General features: G+C 37.6%; 1 protein-coding gene across 5 annotated transcripts in view; it reads left to right on the forward strand.

The window, feature by feature from the left end:
- Nucleotides 1–16,046, forward strand: part of DGKI (diacylglycerol kinase iota) — a 440,859-nt gene that overhangs the window by 258,954 nt on the left and 165,859 nt on the right. For all 5 annotated transcript variants that reach the window (XM_032304023.1, XM_032304024.1, XM_032304025.1 and 2 more), the window contains 3 exons: nucleotides 4,221–4,276; nucleotides 5,220–5,282; nucleotides 14,896–14,969. In XM_032304023.1, coding sequence (XP_032159914.1) covers nucleotides 4,221–4,276; nucleotides 5,220–5,282; nucleotides 14,896–14,969 — 193 coding nt within the window. The remainder of the gene's footprint in view (nucleotides 1–4,220; nucleotides 4,277–5,219; nucleotides 5,283–14,895; nucleotides 14,970–16,046) is intronic.

The raw sequence follows: 16,046 nt of genomic DNA on the forward strand, positions 1-16,046 counted from the left end.
TCTAGAGCCAAATCATTTAGGTGATTTTGATGATGAGATTTGGGAAGTTTGAGCTAATAAGCTTGAGTTGAGATTTTTGGGTTTTGAGTTGATGCTCTAATGGGGATGAGACCTTTGGGGACCTTGGATGGAATGAATGGTTTTTTTTTTTTTTTTAAAGATTTTATCTATTTATTTGACAGACAGAGATCACAAGTAGGCAGAGAGGGAAGCAGGCTCCCCGCTGAGCAGAGAGCCCGACGTGGGGCTCGATCCCAGGACCCCGGGATCATGACCCGAGCCGAAAGCAGAGGCTTTAACCCACTGAGCCACCCAGGCGCCCCAGGAATGAATGGTTTTCATATGGGAAAAATATGAACCATGGGTGTCAGATGGTGGGTGATCGTGGGTAGAATTTTGGCCTTTATGACATTTGTTATTTGGTATCATGCTTGTTGGTTATGTTATTTTACATGGAAAAAAAGACTTTTTTAATGTTATTGAGGTCAATAATTAGCTGACCTTATATAGGAAGAGAATTCTGGGTTATCTGAGTGGGCCCAGTGTGATATCGTGAGCCCTTCAAAGTGTAAGTAGAAAGTTAATTAGGAAGTCAAAGAGATGTGGTAGAAGGGAAGCGGGATAGATTTGCAAGGTGGAAAAACACTTGATGTGGCCCTGTTGGCTTGGATGGTGGAGGGCATCTGAAGCCAAGGACTCCAGGAGGGCTCTAAAAGTTGAGAATGAACCCTAGCCAACAGCCAACAAGGAAAAAGAACTTCACTTCTCCAACTTTAAGGAAATGGGCTTTGCCAACTATCTGAAGAAACGTTGAAGTGAATCCCTTTTTTCAAAAAGATTTTATTTATTTATTATTAGTTCATGTATTTCGAGAGTGTGTGTGAGTGGGGGGGAGGGGCAGAGGAAGAGGGAGAGAGAGAAATCTCACACTCATACCTGCTGAGTCTGGAGCCCGACACAGGACTTGATCTCACAACCCTGAGATCACAACCTGAGAGGAAATCAAGAGTTGGAAGCTTAACCAACTGAGCCACCCAAGCACTCGTGAAAGTGAATCCTTTTTAGAGCCCCCATAGAAGAGTCCTGCAGACTGACACTTTAATTTTGACCTTGGATGAACCTAAGTAGAGGACTCAGATTTTGGCCCAGGGAACAAGAAAATAAATGGATGTTTTAAGTTGTCAAGTTCTCAGGAATAGGAAATGAATACATTTAGTGTTGGTGTCCAATCAGATTATAAATAGACTAATGGCTCTAGACATGCATAGTGAGCATTTAGATCTCGCTTGGGTACACCCTGTTCTTGTGGAAGAGGGAGATGGGCAGTCGAGGAAATGTAGCAATAAGAGCATGGATGCTTCCACTATTGGGGTCTTGGGATACTTTGAGTATTATTGATATTTCTTGAGAATGGCCTTTCATAGTTGACCTCATACCAATTAACAGATACAGCTTCCTTAAGGAACAAGAATACTTACCACTTTGTTACTGGTCCTTTCCCAATTCTGTATGTCCCCTTTTCTTGATATAGTTGGGGATCATGTTCCTTGGACCTTCTCAAAGACCTTTCAATTCTTACACATCCACATATCCAGCCACTCAACACTCTAAGGGCCAATAAGGAATGACTAAGTACTATTATTTGTAGACATCCCTTGCTTTCTTAGGGACTGGCTTCTGCAGGGAGTAGGGAAGTTCTAATACTACCCAACATCTCTCTCAGCTCCAGCCAACCTTTGTTTCTGAGGCTCTTTGAAGTAGGGTAGATATTGAATTGGAAAAAATGTGTAATCAGCAAGGCAGGCTCAGTCAGGGAGACAGTATATAATACCATTACACTATAGCAGAGATAACAGAATTTACTTCCATCTTTTCTGTTCTCAGGGCTAAGGAATATGTGTGACTCTCCTACCTGGTTATCTTTCTGACATCTCTCTAAATGCTAGTATCTTCATCTTGTTTAGTTTCACATATTAATTGAATTTTATATAGTTAAATTACATTTGAAGTGACTGTTTTCATCAGCTGTGTCAGTGAAATCACCAAAAACTCAGTTTATTTATTAATTTTATTCTACCCATTTTGGGTCTTAAAAAACATTTTCTTTCTCTTGAGAGAAAACTTTATTTTTTAAAACTTTTTTTTGAAGACTTTATTTATTTATTTGACAGAGAGAGAGAGAGACGATTAGGCAGAGAGGCAGGCAGAGAGAGAGAGTCTGCCCACTGAGCAGAGAGTCCAATGCAGGGCTCCATCCCAGGATCCTGACATCTTGACTGCGCCAAAGGCAGAGGCATAACCCACTGAGTTACCTGTTTCTGTTTAAAGAAACAGAAAACACTTTCTTTAAAGGTGGGGGGGGGGAACAACTGGGTTCATAGGAAAACCCCTTAAGAATGTGAATCTTTTCCAAACCACAAAGTAGTGTTTTTTTTTTTTTTTTAAGTAAATGTTAATAGTTGTTGCATGATTTGCTTGATAGCTGTGGACATTAGTGCCCTGAAAAAGTTCTATGCCAGAACTGTGGGTGCCATTTTACAGTTGTTTTTATTATAACTTGCTCAATAGCCAGATCTGACTTTTCCTTTCATTCTCTTATAAAATTAGGGATTAAGTACCCATGATAAGTTATATAACAACAGAAATCTGAATTTTGCCTCTGGTCCAGAAAGCAAGAGTTAATGCAACTGAGATTGGTACCACGCCAAATCTGGGTTAAGAAAGATTAAAAAAGAAATAAACAAACAAACAAACAAAAACATTATTTAGAGCCAAATTTATCCCAAAGGCCCACACAATAAAAATGGTGAGTTCTGGGTCCAGAAATGGGGACCAAAGAGATGGAGTACTAAGTACCACTTTTGTCACTTTTTCTGTTTAGTATAGCCTGTAAATTCACCTTTAACTTTTGTTTAATTTTGTTTCTAGGGTCCAGAGTACTCAGTCCAATAGAATAGAGTGAATGTTCAAGGAGAGGTGTGAGATACAGAATCTTAAATATGTAAAAACTCTCAAGAGTCAATATACAACATACTACCTTATTTTTCTTCTTAAGTTTACAAACTTTGACCCGGTTTCCATGTTAGGTGCTAATATTATATTCTAATAATCTTGAAAATAATCTAATGATCCTAGGTCTAGGATTATTCCCTGAGATTGTGTAGCTCTTACTCTGTCCTATCTTAGTGAGTGAGCTCTTGCTTCTTTTCTTCTTCTAGACAATTATTAAGATTTTCCATTCAAACATAGGGTCAGGACTTGAAGAGTTTCAACTAGTTAGCCAGCTGTCTGATGAGAAACAGTTTGAAGAGAGACTTTGCCCTGAGAAGGGATTAATGAGCACATGGGGTAAAATAGCAGAAGGCAAAACATTGACAACGTGTCCCATTGGAATGTCTTGGAATTCTACTAGAAAGAATATAAGGAAATAGTATTTCACTTAGGGATTTTATAATCCCTTATATTCATGTGAACATTCTCTGATGCAGATTCTTATTTAACCTTTTTTGTGGTCTTTATATAACAAACAGGACCAAACTCAAAATTAAACCATTTTTCACCCACAGTCTTTGTTGTCACAAGCCCCGAGTCATTTAGCGGTTGACCTGCATGTATGTCTATTTATGTACCTCCAGTTAACCAAGTGAGTGGTTAAGGCCTGTGACAAACAAAAGCACAGATGGTAGTTAGGAGTTTTGGTAAGATGTGAAAGCAAATTCTCTACTTTTACCCAATTTCCCATATTTCATTACATTTGGAATCTGCATACATAGTTTATAGAAGATGCGCCCTATGGAGGTCAAAGCAGATAATCACCCCAAGGCAAGGGTGATAGGAACCCTGCCAGCACTCTATTCTGAATAGAATCCAGAGTGTCTCGACTTTCAATGTACATGTAAGTCACCCGGAGAGCTTATTAAATCATGATTCCTGGACACCACCCCCTACACATTATAATTCAGTAGGTCTGGGGTAGAGCCTAATAGTTTGCATTTCTAACAAGCTTCCAGTTGATGCTGATGCTGCCATTTTGGGGCTACACTTCTGTAGCGCTAAACAACTATACCAACCGGCCTGTAACTAAGGAAAAGATGATAATGAGGCTGTTGACTCTGTTGGATCTGTGGGGTGGGGAGGGAGGGCAGGAGAAGTAAGAATGTTAATGGAAGTCACTACCTTTAATGAGGTCTCTATAACAAAACTACTTTTTCCTTTCACAGAAGCAAATCCGGAGAAATTTAATAGTCGTTTTCGAAATAAAATGTTCTATGCAGGGGTAAGTATATATTTTATAATTATTACCTATTATTTAATACTAACTAACTACTAATTACTTGTTGATAATAGGAATACTAACGATATGAAAAATTATTACTCACCTCAGATGTTTACAAGTATTTCTATGTATGATTACAATTTAATGTCTGGTTTACAATTAAGATGTATTTAAGTTGGTAGAAAGGGAGCTGGTGTTCATCATCTTTGAACTTTAAAGCTTTAAGGCTTCCTGTTGTCCTGAGGGGATGATATTCAAGGAGTGATATGAGCAACATCAAATCCAATCTTGAGAATGGGGGAGTTAGGCAGACTAAAAGAGGTATGAAAAGTCTTGAGTAAGAATGTGGTTTGCACAGGAGTACATACGCATCAGTGTTGGATGAGAAATTGACAGAGGGTTGGCAGTTTGTCATGGAAGCATATATGTGAGTAAAGGAGGTCTTTTTTCCTTCTCCTCAGGGACATCCTAGGGATGAATGGCCAGGAAGAGGACAGGGGTGGGGTGTGGGAAGGCCTTGAAAATAGTGATTTTAAAGAAGTGTAGTTGAAATTTAGACCACTGAATAGAAAGAATGTAAATAAAAAGGGAGAGGGTGAAACAAGACATTCTTAGTGGTAAGTTCAAGATGATATCAGCATCCTGTGATCAAGTAGGAGGTCAGGAAAGGGCATCAAAATAAATCTTCAAACTGACCATTGGAATTACCTACTTTTTAACTTTTCTGCTGTGTTCTTAAATTTTATTATAGGTTATAGTTTGAAAACAAAGAGTTTTCAGCCTGACAGCTACTGTATTTTGCTTTGCATTTAGCAAGAAAAGAACTTCTTTATATTTTGAATAATTTAGAAACATTAGGAACTGTTGATAATACAGAAGCAAGGATTTGGCATAACCATGTGATTAAGTTTGGTTTTTCTTCCTTTATTCCCTTGTGGTATAGGCTGCTTTTTCTGATTTCCTACAAAGAAGTTCTAGAGATCTATCCAAACATGTTAAAGTTGTTGTAAGTATTGAACATGTTGACTCGGCTCATTTGAATATAAATATGTATGCTTCAAAAAACATACCCCAAATACCAGTTTATATACTTAGATTAATCAATGTGTTGCATTAATTCCAGACATCATTTAATGTAGTTTATTCAGCCAACATTTCTGAGAATATAGCTCTGTTGGAAACTCTCTTAGTTGCTTGGGATGGACAGACAACTGGTTCCACTCCTGAAGAAACTCACAGTTCAGTCGCAGAGAAGAGCACTTAAGTCATTACATAACACTATAATTAATAGTGTTGACTATGTGCACAATGTGGTGGCATTCAGACGGAAATGGAAACTGACTCTGGTGAGTCCAGGGAAACTATCATTGAATAAATGATGTTGAGCTGGGTCTTGACATAGAAATAGATGCTCACCAAAAATACCATTATTTCACAGTTACTTGGGACTCTTCATTTTAGGCAAATGCATTCATTTAATTTTTTGTGATGATTCACTCTGTAGCCTGGCTAGGGTTCTTCACCACTGAATGGTTTGTTTTTGATACTATTTCTTCCTGGGTTTCTATCCCAGGTTTTTAGATACACACTCCTTGGAGACACAGAGAGGGAAAGTTATCTATTCTCTAGGGGCTTTATTTTAAAATTGCATATCATTAGGGGTGCCGGGGTCACTTAGTCAGTTAAGCACCTGACTCTTGATTTCTGCTCAGGTCATGATCTCAAGGTCATGGGATTGAGCTCTGAGTCAGGCTCTGCATCCAGGGTAGAGTCAGCTTGGGATTCTCTCCTTTTCCCTTTTTCTCCCCCTCTGCCCCTCCACTCTCATGCATTCTCTCTATCTCTCTCTCAAATAAATAAATAAATAAAATCTTTTAAAAATTAAAAATAGTATATCATTAGTTATTGAGAAAGACATAAAATGCTTCCTTATAATAAACAAGTTAAAAGAAGGAGCAAATAACACTATTCTACATAACTGTTCAAGGAGAAAGAAAAAGGAAAAATAAATGGGGAAAAAGGACTGGGATACAGCAATGTTTAAATTTATCACAGCATAGATAAAGAATAGAATATGTGATGCAAGGGGACAGAACAACAGAAATACATTAGAATACAGAAAAACAGAAAAATATGTATGGGTGTATAGAGAAGCAGGAGTGGGATACAAATTAAAATTTGTAAACACCATGCAGCAAAATTTGTAAAATTTGTTAAAATGTTTTAAATAATTTTGTAAAATTTGTAAAATTAAAAAAAAATTTGTAATCACCATGCAAAAGCAGTTCTAAGAGGGAAGTTTATAGTGATACAGGTCAGGTCTATCTCAAAAAATGAGAAAAATCTCAAGCAACCTAACCTTATACCTAAAGGAGCTAGAAAAAGAACAGCAAAGCCCAAAACCAGCAGAAGAAAGAAAATAGCAAAGATTAGAGCAGAAATTAATGAAATAGAGACTTAAAAAGCAATAGAAAAATCACTAAAACCAGGAGCTGGTTCTTTGAAAGAATAAGCAAAATTGATAAACCCTTAGCCAGACTCATCAGACAAAGAAAAAAAGGATTCAAATAAATAAAGTCAGAAGTGAAGGATGAGGACTAAAAACCAACACCACAGAAATACAAAGGATTTTAAGAGAATATTATGAAAAATTATGTACCAACAAATTGGACAACCTAGGAGAAATTGATACATTTCTAAAAACATATAATCAGGAAGAGAGAGAAAATTTAAACAGACAAATTATTGGCAGTGAAATTAAGTTGGTAATCAAACTCCTGACAAACAAAAGTCCAGAACCAGATGGCTTCAGGGTGTGAGTTTTACCAAACATCTGAAGAAGAGTTAATACCTATTTTTAAACTATTCCAAAAAATAGTTGAGGAAGAAAAGCATCCACATTCTTTCTATGAGGCCACCATTACTCTAAAACCAAGACCAGATAATTCACAACAAAAAAAGAAGACTATGGCCTACTCTGTCTGACTAACATAGGTGCAGAAATCTTCAACAAAATATTAGCAAATTGAATTCAATAATAGATTAAAAAAATTATTCACCAGTCATGTGTGATTTATTCCAGGGATGCTAGAGTGGCTCAGTATTCACAAAAAATCAACATGATACATCACATTAACAAGAGAAAGGAAAAAAAAATCACATGATTATCTCATAGATGCAGGAAAATCATTTGACAAAGTACAACATCCATTTATGATAAAAACTCTCAACAAGTAGGCTTAGAGGGAACACACCTCAACGTAATGAAGACCATATACAAAAAACCCACAGCTAACATCATACTCAATGGTGAAAAACAGAACTTTTCCTCTAAAATGAACAGGACAAGGATATCCACTCTCATCACTTTTATTCAGTATAGTATAGGATGTCCTAGCTGCAGCAATCAGACAAGAAAAAGAAACAAGGCATTCATATTGTTCAAGCAGTAGTAAAGCTGTCACTATTTGCAGATAACATCATGATGTATATATAGAAAACCCTTAAGATTTCACAAAAAACAACTACTAGAATTGATTAATGAATTCAGTAAAGTCACAAGAAAAAATTAATATACAGGAATCTGTTGCAATTCTATATATTAATAATGAAGTAGCAGAAAGAAATAGGGAAACAATCCCATTTATACTCACACGTAATGAAATGAAAGACCTATTCTCTGAAAACTGTAAAACACTGATGAAAGAAATTGAAGATGGCACAAATGGAAAGATATTCCATGCTTATGGACTAGAAGAACCAATACTGTTAAAATGTCCATACTACTCAAAGCAGTCTTTGGATTTAATGCAATGCCTATCAAAATGCTAACAGCATTTTTCACAGAATTACAACAAATATTACTAAAATTTGTGTGGAACCACAAAAAAACTCCAAATAGTCTTTCTTGGGAGAGAAGAACAAAGTCAGGGGCAGCTGGGTGGCTCATTCAGTTAAGCATTTGCCTTTGGCTCAGGTCTTAATCCCAGGGGTCCTGGAATTAAGCCCCTCATCTGACTCCCTGCTCAATGGGACATCTACTCCTTTCCCCTTTGCCCCTCCCCCTCTCTTTTCTCTCTTGCCACCTGTCCCCCTCTCTCAAATAAATAAAGTCTTTTTTTCCCCCCAAATACTAGAACTCATACAGCAGTTCAGTAATGTGGCAGAATACAAAATCAATGTACAGAATCAGTTGCTTTCTTATACACTAACAATGAAAATACAGAAAGGGAAATTAGAGAATTGATTCCATTTACTATAGCACCAAGAACCATAAGATACCTGGGAATAAACCTAACCAAAGAGGTAAAGGATCTGTACTTGAGGAACTACAGAACAATCATGAAAGAAAATGAAGATGACACAAGAAGATGGAAAACCATTCCATGGTCATGGTTCGGAAAAATAAACATTGTTAAAATGTCTATGCCTAGAGCAATCTATACATTCAATGCCATTCCGAACAAAATTCCAACAGCATTTTTCAAAGAGCTGGAACAAACAATCCTAAAATTTGTATGGAACCAGAAGAGACCCTGAATTGCCAAGGAAATGTTGAAAAAAGAAAAACAAAATTGGAGGCATCACGTTGTCTGATTTCAATCTTTCCTACAAAGCTGTGATCACTAAGACAGCATGGTACTGGCACAAAACAAACACATAGACCAGTGGAACAAAGTAGAGAGCCCAGAAAAGGACCCTCAACTTTATGGCCAACTAATCTTCGACAAAGCAGGAAAAAATATACAGTGGAAAAAAGACAGTCTCTTCAATAAATGGTGCTGGAAAAATTGGACAGCTATGTGTAGAAGAATGAAACTCGACCATTCTCTTACACTGTACACAAAGATAAACTCGAAATGGATAAAAGACCTCAGTGTGAGGGAGGAATCCATCAGAATCCCAGAGGATAACATAGGCAGTAACCTCTTTCTCATTGGCCACAGCAACTTCTTTCAAGATGTGCCTCCAAAGGCAAAGGAAACAAAAGAGAAAATGAACTTTTGGGACTTCATCAAGATCAAAAGCTTCTGCACAGCAAAGGAAACAGTCAACAAAACAAAGAGGCAACCCACGGAATGGGAGAAGATATTCGCAAATGACAGTACAGACAAAGGGCTGTTATCCAAGATCTATAAAGAACTGCTCAAACTCAACACACACAAAACAGATAATCATGTCAAAAAATGGGCAAAGACATGAACAGACACTTCTCCAATGAAGACATACAAATGGCTAATAGACACATGAAAAAATGTTCATCATCACTAGCCATCAGGGAGATTCAAATCAAAACCACATTGAGATACCACCTTACACCAGTTAGAATGGCCAAAATTAACAAGACAGTAAACAACAAGTGTTGGAGGGGATGTGGAGAAAGGGGAGCCCTCTTACACTGTTGGTGGAAATGCAAGTTGGTGCAGCCATTTTGGAAAACAGTGTGGAGATTCCTTAAGAAATTAAAAACAGAGCTACCCTATGACCCCACAATTGCACTGCTGGGTATTTACCCCAAAGATACAGATGTAGTGAAAGGAAGGGCCATCTGTACCCCGATGATCATAGCAGCAATGGCCACAGTTGCCAAACTGTGCAAAGAACCAAGATGCCCTTCAATAGACAAATGGATAAAGAAGATGTGGTCCATATGTATAATGGAGTATTATGCCTCCATCAGAAAGGATGAATACCCAACTTTTGTATCAACATACACGGGACTGGAGGAGATTATGCTGAGTGAAATAAGTCAAGCAGAGAGAGTTAATTATCATATGGTTTTGCTTATTTGTGGAGCATAAGGAATAACACAGAGGACATGAGGAGATGAAGAGGAGAAGGGAGTTGGGGGAAATTGGAGGGGGAGATGAACCATGGGGGACTGTGGACTCTGAGGAACTAACTGAGGGTTTGGCGGGCTGGGGTGGGAGGTTGGGTGAGCCTGGTGGTGGGTATAATGGAGGGCACATAATGCATGGAGCATTGGGTACATAAACAATGAATTCTGGAACATTGGAAAGAAATTTTAAAAATAAATAAAAATTTTTTTAAAAATAAATAAATAAAAGAACAACAAAGCTGGAGTTACACAATTCCATATTTTAAGATATATTACCAAGCTGTAGTAATCAAAACAATATCATACTGGCACAATTATAGATGCATAGGTCCATGGAACAGAATAGAGAATCCAGAAATAAACTCATGCTTATATGTCAATTTATCTATGACAAAGGAGGCAAGAATATACAATGGGGAAAGGACCATCTCTTCAACAGATAGTGCTGGGGAAACCGGACTACTCTCTTACACTATACCCCCAAATAAACTCAGAATGGATTAAAGACCTAAACATGAGACCTGAAACAATCAAACTCCTGGGGGGAAAACAGCAGTAATCTCCAACTGGCCCCAGAAACGTTTTTCTAGGTGGGTCTCCTGAGGCAAACGAAACAAATAAACTACTGGAACTATACCAAAATATAATGCTTTTACACAGTGAAAGAAACCATCAACAAAACAAAAAGACAACCTACGGAATGGGAGAAGATACTTGCAAATGATATATCTGATAAGGGGTTAATATCCAAAATGTATAAGGAATTTACGCAACGCAACACACACACACACACACACACACACACACACACACACACACACACGAATCCAATTGAAAAATGAGCAGAGCAGAGGACCTGAATTGACATTTTTCCAAAGAAGATTAAAGATGGCCAAAAGCCACATGAAAAGATGCTTAACATCACTAATCATCAGAGAAATGCAAATCAAAGCTACAGAGAGGTATTACCTCACACTTGTCAAAATGACTAGGATCAAAAAGCCAAGAAATAACACAAGTATTGGTGAGGATTTGGAGAAAAAAGAAATCCTTGTGTACTATAAGTGGAAATCCAAATTGGTACAACTTCTGTGGAAAACAGCATGGAGGTTCCTCAAAAATTTAAAAATAAAAATATTATATGATCCAGTAATTCCACTATTGGATAGTTACCCAAAGAAAGTGAAAATTCTAATGAAAAAAGATATATGCACCCCTCTGTTTATTGCAGCGTTATTTACAATAGCCAAGATACGAAAGCAACCCAAGTGTGCATTGATGAATGAAGAAGATGGGACACACACACACACACACACACACACACACACACACACACACAATGGAACATTACACAGCCATAAAAAAGAACGAAATCTTGCCATTTGCAACAACATGGATGGACCTCAGAGGTACAATGCCAACTGAAATGAGTCTGTTAGAGACCATACGATTTCAGTTCCATGTAGAATTTATGAAAACAAATGAACAATGAAAAAAAAAAAACCCAACAAACGAAGGACTCTTAAACACAGATTGGACCTGTGGTTGCCAGAGGAGAAGTAGGTGGGGAGATTGGTGAAATAAAGAAGCCTAAGAGATATAAACTTTCAGTTAAAAAATAAGTCATGGACATGAGAAGTACAGCATAGGGGATATATCAGTAAGATTATAAAAATGGTAGTTGGAGATGGATGAGGACTTCACTGGATAAGCACTGAGTAATGTATAGAGATACTGAAGCATCATGTTGTACATCTGAAAGTAATAACACTGTATGTGAATTATATGTCAGTAAGAAAAGTGTGTAATCACCGATTAGTAAAGCGTGTGTGAGACATCAGTCTTCTGATTTAGTTGAAAGAAGAGACAGAGGCCATTACCAGTGGTGTCAGTAACCCTTGGCATCGCTTCCAGGTGGTTCAGTTCTCATACAATTGCAGTGGAAACAAGCATCTTTTGATAGCAGAGACTCTTGAAAGTAGAAGTACTGCATTCTTAAAGCTGGAGGCAAGAAAGACAGTGGTCCCCTGAACTGTGAAGGTCTTTATTCATAAAATTATGGCTACTAAAGTAACAGCAACCTCCCCGTTTCTTTAGCTGCTGGCAACCCAACCTAAAATAAACTCACCCTACTTTTCCAGTATTTTTCACATTGAGAGGAATGGTGGTGGCACCTGCTCAGGGGTCAATGCCATATTGAATGGATTGACTGTTCAGATCAGCTGCAGTGAAATCAAACTCTGTAAACTCCCTAACCACTAGACAGTTTGTCTACTGCATCTACCAGTCCCCCGATGATAAACGTCTCACTTGTGCCTGCCTGTGTAACAGGGATTAAAAGAAGGTTGATACTACAAGTCAAAATATCTAATAATCCAAATGCAAAGAGGCCAAAATGGCAGCCCGATAACTAGGAAAGATTTGGTATCAGCCAGTACAGGCAAGATTGCAGGTGAATTGGTTTGTGTAATCCTATTGTGTGTGTGTGTGTGTGTGTGTGTGTGTGTGTGTGTGATGAGGAAAAAAAAATTAGAAACAAAATCAAATATTTGGGATTTATTTCTAGTTCTGCCTTTATGAAGTATATGACTTTGGGGGTATCATGTAACCTTTCAGGAGGGTTTACTTTCCTCATTTAAAATAGGCATAAGGAGACAAGCCTTTGAAACAACAACTAGTGACCATCGTGATGTGTCACGCAGGGAAACAGGATATTTCCATAAGGACATCACTGTATGTTTTTTGAGTGAGAGATGGAAAGAAGATTAGCTAGAGCGATCCCATGTATAGGTAAAAACAGACCATCTCATTTTTGCTGCCGTGAGGTCAGTGTTTCTGAGATAGTAGTTAATCTTTCTCATAAATGTAGTCTGTATGAATACTACATCAAAAAAGCATAAGACAATAACAAAATCCTTTGTATACCATTATTTGTCCTCCTTTCCCATGTTTTCTTCTTTTGATCTATCAATATGTGAGCTTGGGTATAGGAACGTATTTTATGGGCACTTTCCTTTATGTGTTTGAAATAGGAGAAAGGTTGAAAGCTACTGCTCTTCCCTGCACCCCCCCCCCAGATTTTCTTTATTTATTTGAGAGAGAGAGAAAGCATGAGCATGAACTGGGGGGAGTTGGCAGAGGGAGAAGCAGACTCCCAGCTGAGCAGATGACCCTGAGATCATGACCTGAACCAAAGGCAGATGCTTCACCAACAGAGCCACCCAAGGACTGTTCTAAAGACATACAAAATTTAAAGGCAGTAATATGTAAGAAAGCTTTGTGAAGCAAGATACATGGTAAATTGCACTCTTTTATAATTTGATAAATTCCCAGAATCACTGACATGTTTCTTAGGAAGAAAAGATAGAAAATTTAAAAGGATTTCTGTTCTAAGCACAATAATTTTATAGTTTTTTTTTCTGTAAGGTAGACAGTACTGCTTTGTGTGCTATTAGTGTATCACACTGTATTTTCAAAAATTTTAGTGACTGCACTCAGTTTTGATAATTTAAGATATTTTCCTTGGTATACTCCTCTATCAGCTCATTCCAAGTGCTTAAACTGGGAGACTGTTTTCATAGTGTCTGAGGATATTCAGTCAATATTTAGAATTTGATTCCTTTCTAAATAACATCTTAAAATATTTTGTTTATTTAGGGCTATAATATTTCCTGGAAATAATTTTTGGAGCGTGTTTATGAAAATTAGGCTGCATTCAGATGAGCTGGGAAAACAATGAGACACTAATGCTAACAGAATCACTGTTCCCAGACCGAACACTCCTTTTAAAGAAGTCTTTAAAAATTCACAGGGAGCTTGGGAATGTATTACTCTGCTCTCCCAAAGAGAACATAATGGGGAATTCTCTGGTGAGGGTTTAGGGAGAGCAAATAAAAAAGCACACCTTTGACATTGAGAAGTCTATAGTGGTGACTAGAGTTGTCTTGACTTTTGTCATTCCCAGTGGGAAATGAGAAAGGGAAATGAAGGCTTTTCTTTGATTAGTTAGAGGATGCTCAAGGGAAGTGCTAACCTTTGAGGGAACAGAGGTATTGAGGCCAAGCCAGCCTGAGGCCCTTGAGACACCCTGGGGTCTCACGTCACATTTGGACGTGATCCAGGTTCAGGAAAGTAGTTTATCTCGGAAGACCAGCCCAAGCCTGTAAGACATGAAATGTGTAAGAGTAGATCCCTAATGGAGATACCACTGATTTATAATAGTTTTTATTTTTTTAAAGCTTGCAGTATATATTCCTTTTAAGCAGTTTTCAAAATGTTATGTTTGGTGTTTTCAAAATAAAAATTGATCTCAGAAAGCAAATAACCATCCTGGGTAACTGTGGTGGAGATCACTACTGCCTGAACTCAAGGCTTCCTTTTTGATTCCTTTAAACGTTCATAAATCTTTTGGTTGATACTGCAAGTCAAAATATCTAGTAATCGAAGGTTAAGAATGGCAGCAGTTCCTTTGCTTATGAAGCCAGAGAAAAATCATTTTAGTCAAATGGCAGCTTTATTTTTATACCAGAACAAAACCGTGCTCTGAACCCTGGGTCTGCTGAAGTTAAAATCACAATAACGTTTTCAGTTGTAGTCACAGGTGTTCGCTCAAGCAGAGCTGAGGGGAAGACCATTACATATATATTATATGTGCATATACATATATGTATTATATATATATCTATATATTAATATCTACACATATATAGATATGTAGTTATATATAACATATATATTAGACTCATGACTACTTCCAATCCCTCTCTCTTCTCTGTTGCAGTGTGATGGAACAGATCTCACTCCAAAGATTCAGGAACTGAAGTTCCAGTGTATAGTATTTTTAAATATACCCAGGTAAGCTCTGTTCGTCCTTTTTCTTTGGTTTGATGTGAACTCCGTTTGACTTGAGGTTATCGGTTTTCATTACAGAAAATGTCCAGGGCACAAACAGTGAAAGTAAGGTATCTCACTGGCTCCTTAGGGGTTTCCAGGTCTGATCCTTTGGTCTTCCTCCTCAGTTTGTTAGTGTTCTCTGTGGTGGGTGGGGTTTTTTTTTTTAATGCGACGTGGCATGTGTGCTATGCACTTACCCATTGTTAAGAAACCCAGGCGCCCCTATTTACTGGAACATCTTAATACAACTCTCAATTACTGATTGTCCCTACCTCCCAAGAATAATAGACTTGAATAAATCCCTGTTCTCAGTTTCCCGAAAGCTGTTAGGAAACCATCCAACCTGATTTTAGCATGGAACTCATTCAAAATTGTTGCTAGATGATTGCTTTGAAAAAAAAGAAATAGGATCAATTAGAGTAGCATTTTCTAGCCAGGATGTCAACTCTCTTTGGTGCTATTATATACCTCAGGAGAAAGGGATATTTAAGATTAACTAGACTCAAAATAAGCACATTTTCTCAGTGGTACAAAATTAAAGTCTGGGCTCCCAAGCCAAGATTTTGGAGGAGATGAATCTATGACCCTTTGTTACTTGCAAACCACACAACTCCAGACACAAAATCTGCAGATAAGTTCTATTTAGACTGAATTTAAACGAAATGAGAATTGTATGTAAATCTAAGGCTAGGAAAACAGTCTCCTGATTACTTTTGGCAAAGCTCAGTATAGTCACCTACAATCCTATTCCAGAAGGATTTTCATCTTCATTATTTCCATAAAAGACCTAGATTCTCAGAAAACATTATTTTGTCAGGAGACATTAGCTCCTTTAATTTTTTTTTCTCGGTTTTTCTTCTTGCTCCCCTTCTCATCATTCCTCTTCCAATTTCCTTTATTTCTCCTTCTTTTTTCTCCATCTCTCATCTTTTCTTCATACCTGTCTCACTCTTCCTCACCTACCTTTGTCTGCTTACCTTCCCAGTGGTTGTTATCTTAGCTATGTACATAATGACCACTGTGTACCCACCTCCATTT

The sequence above is a fragment of the Mustela erminea genome, chromosome 11 (assembly GCF_009829155.1).
Source record: "Mustela erminea isolate mMusErm1 chromosome 11, mMusErm1.Pri, whole genome shotgun sequence".
Classification (NCBI taxonomy): Eukaryota; Metazoa; Chordata; class Mammalia; order Carnivora; family Mustelidae; genus Mustela; species Mustela erminea.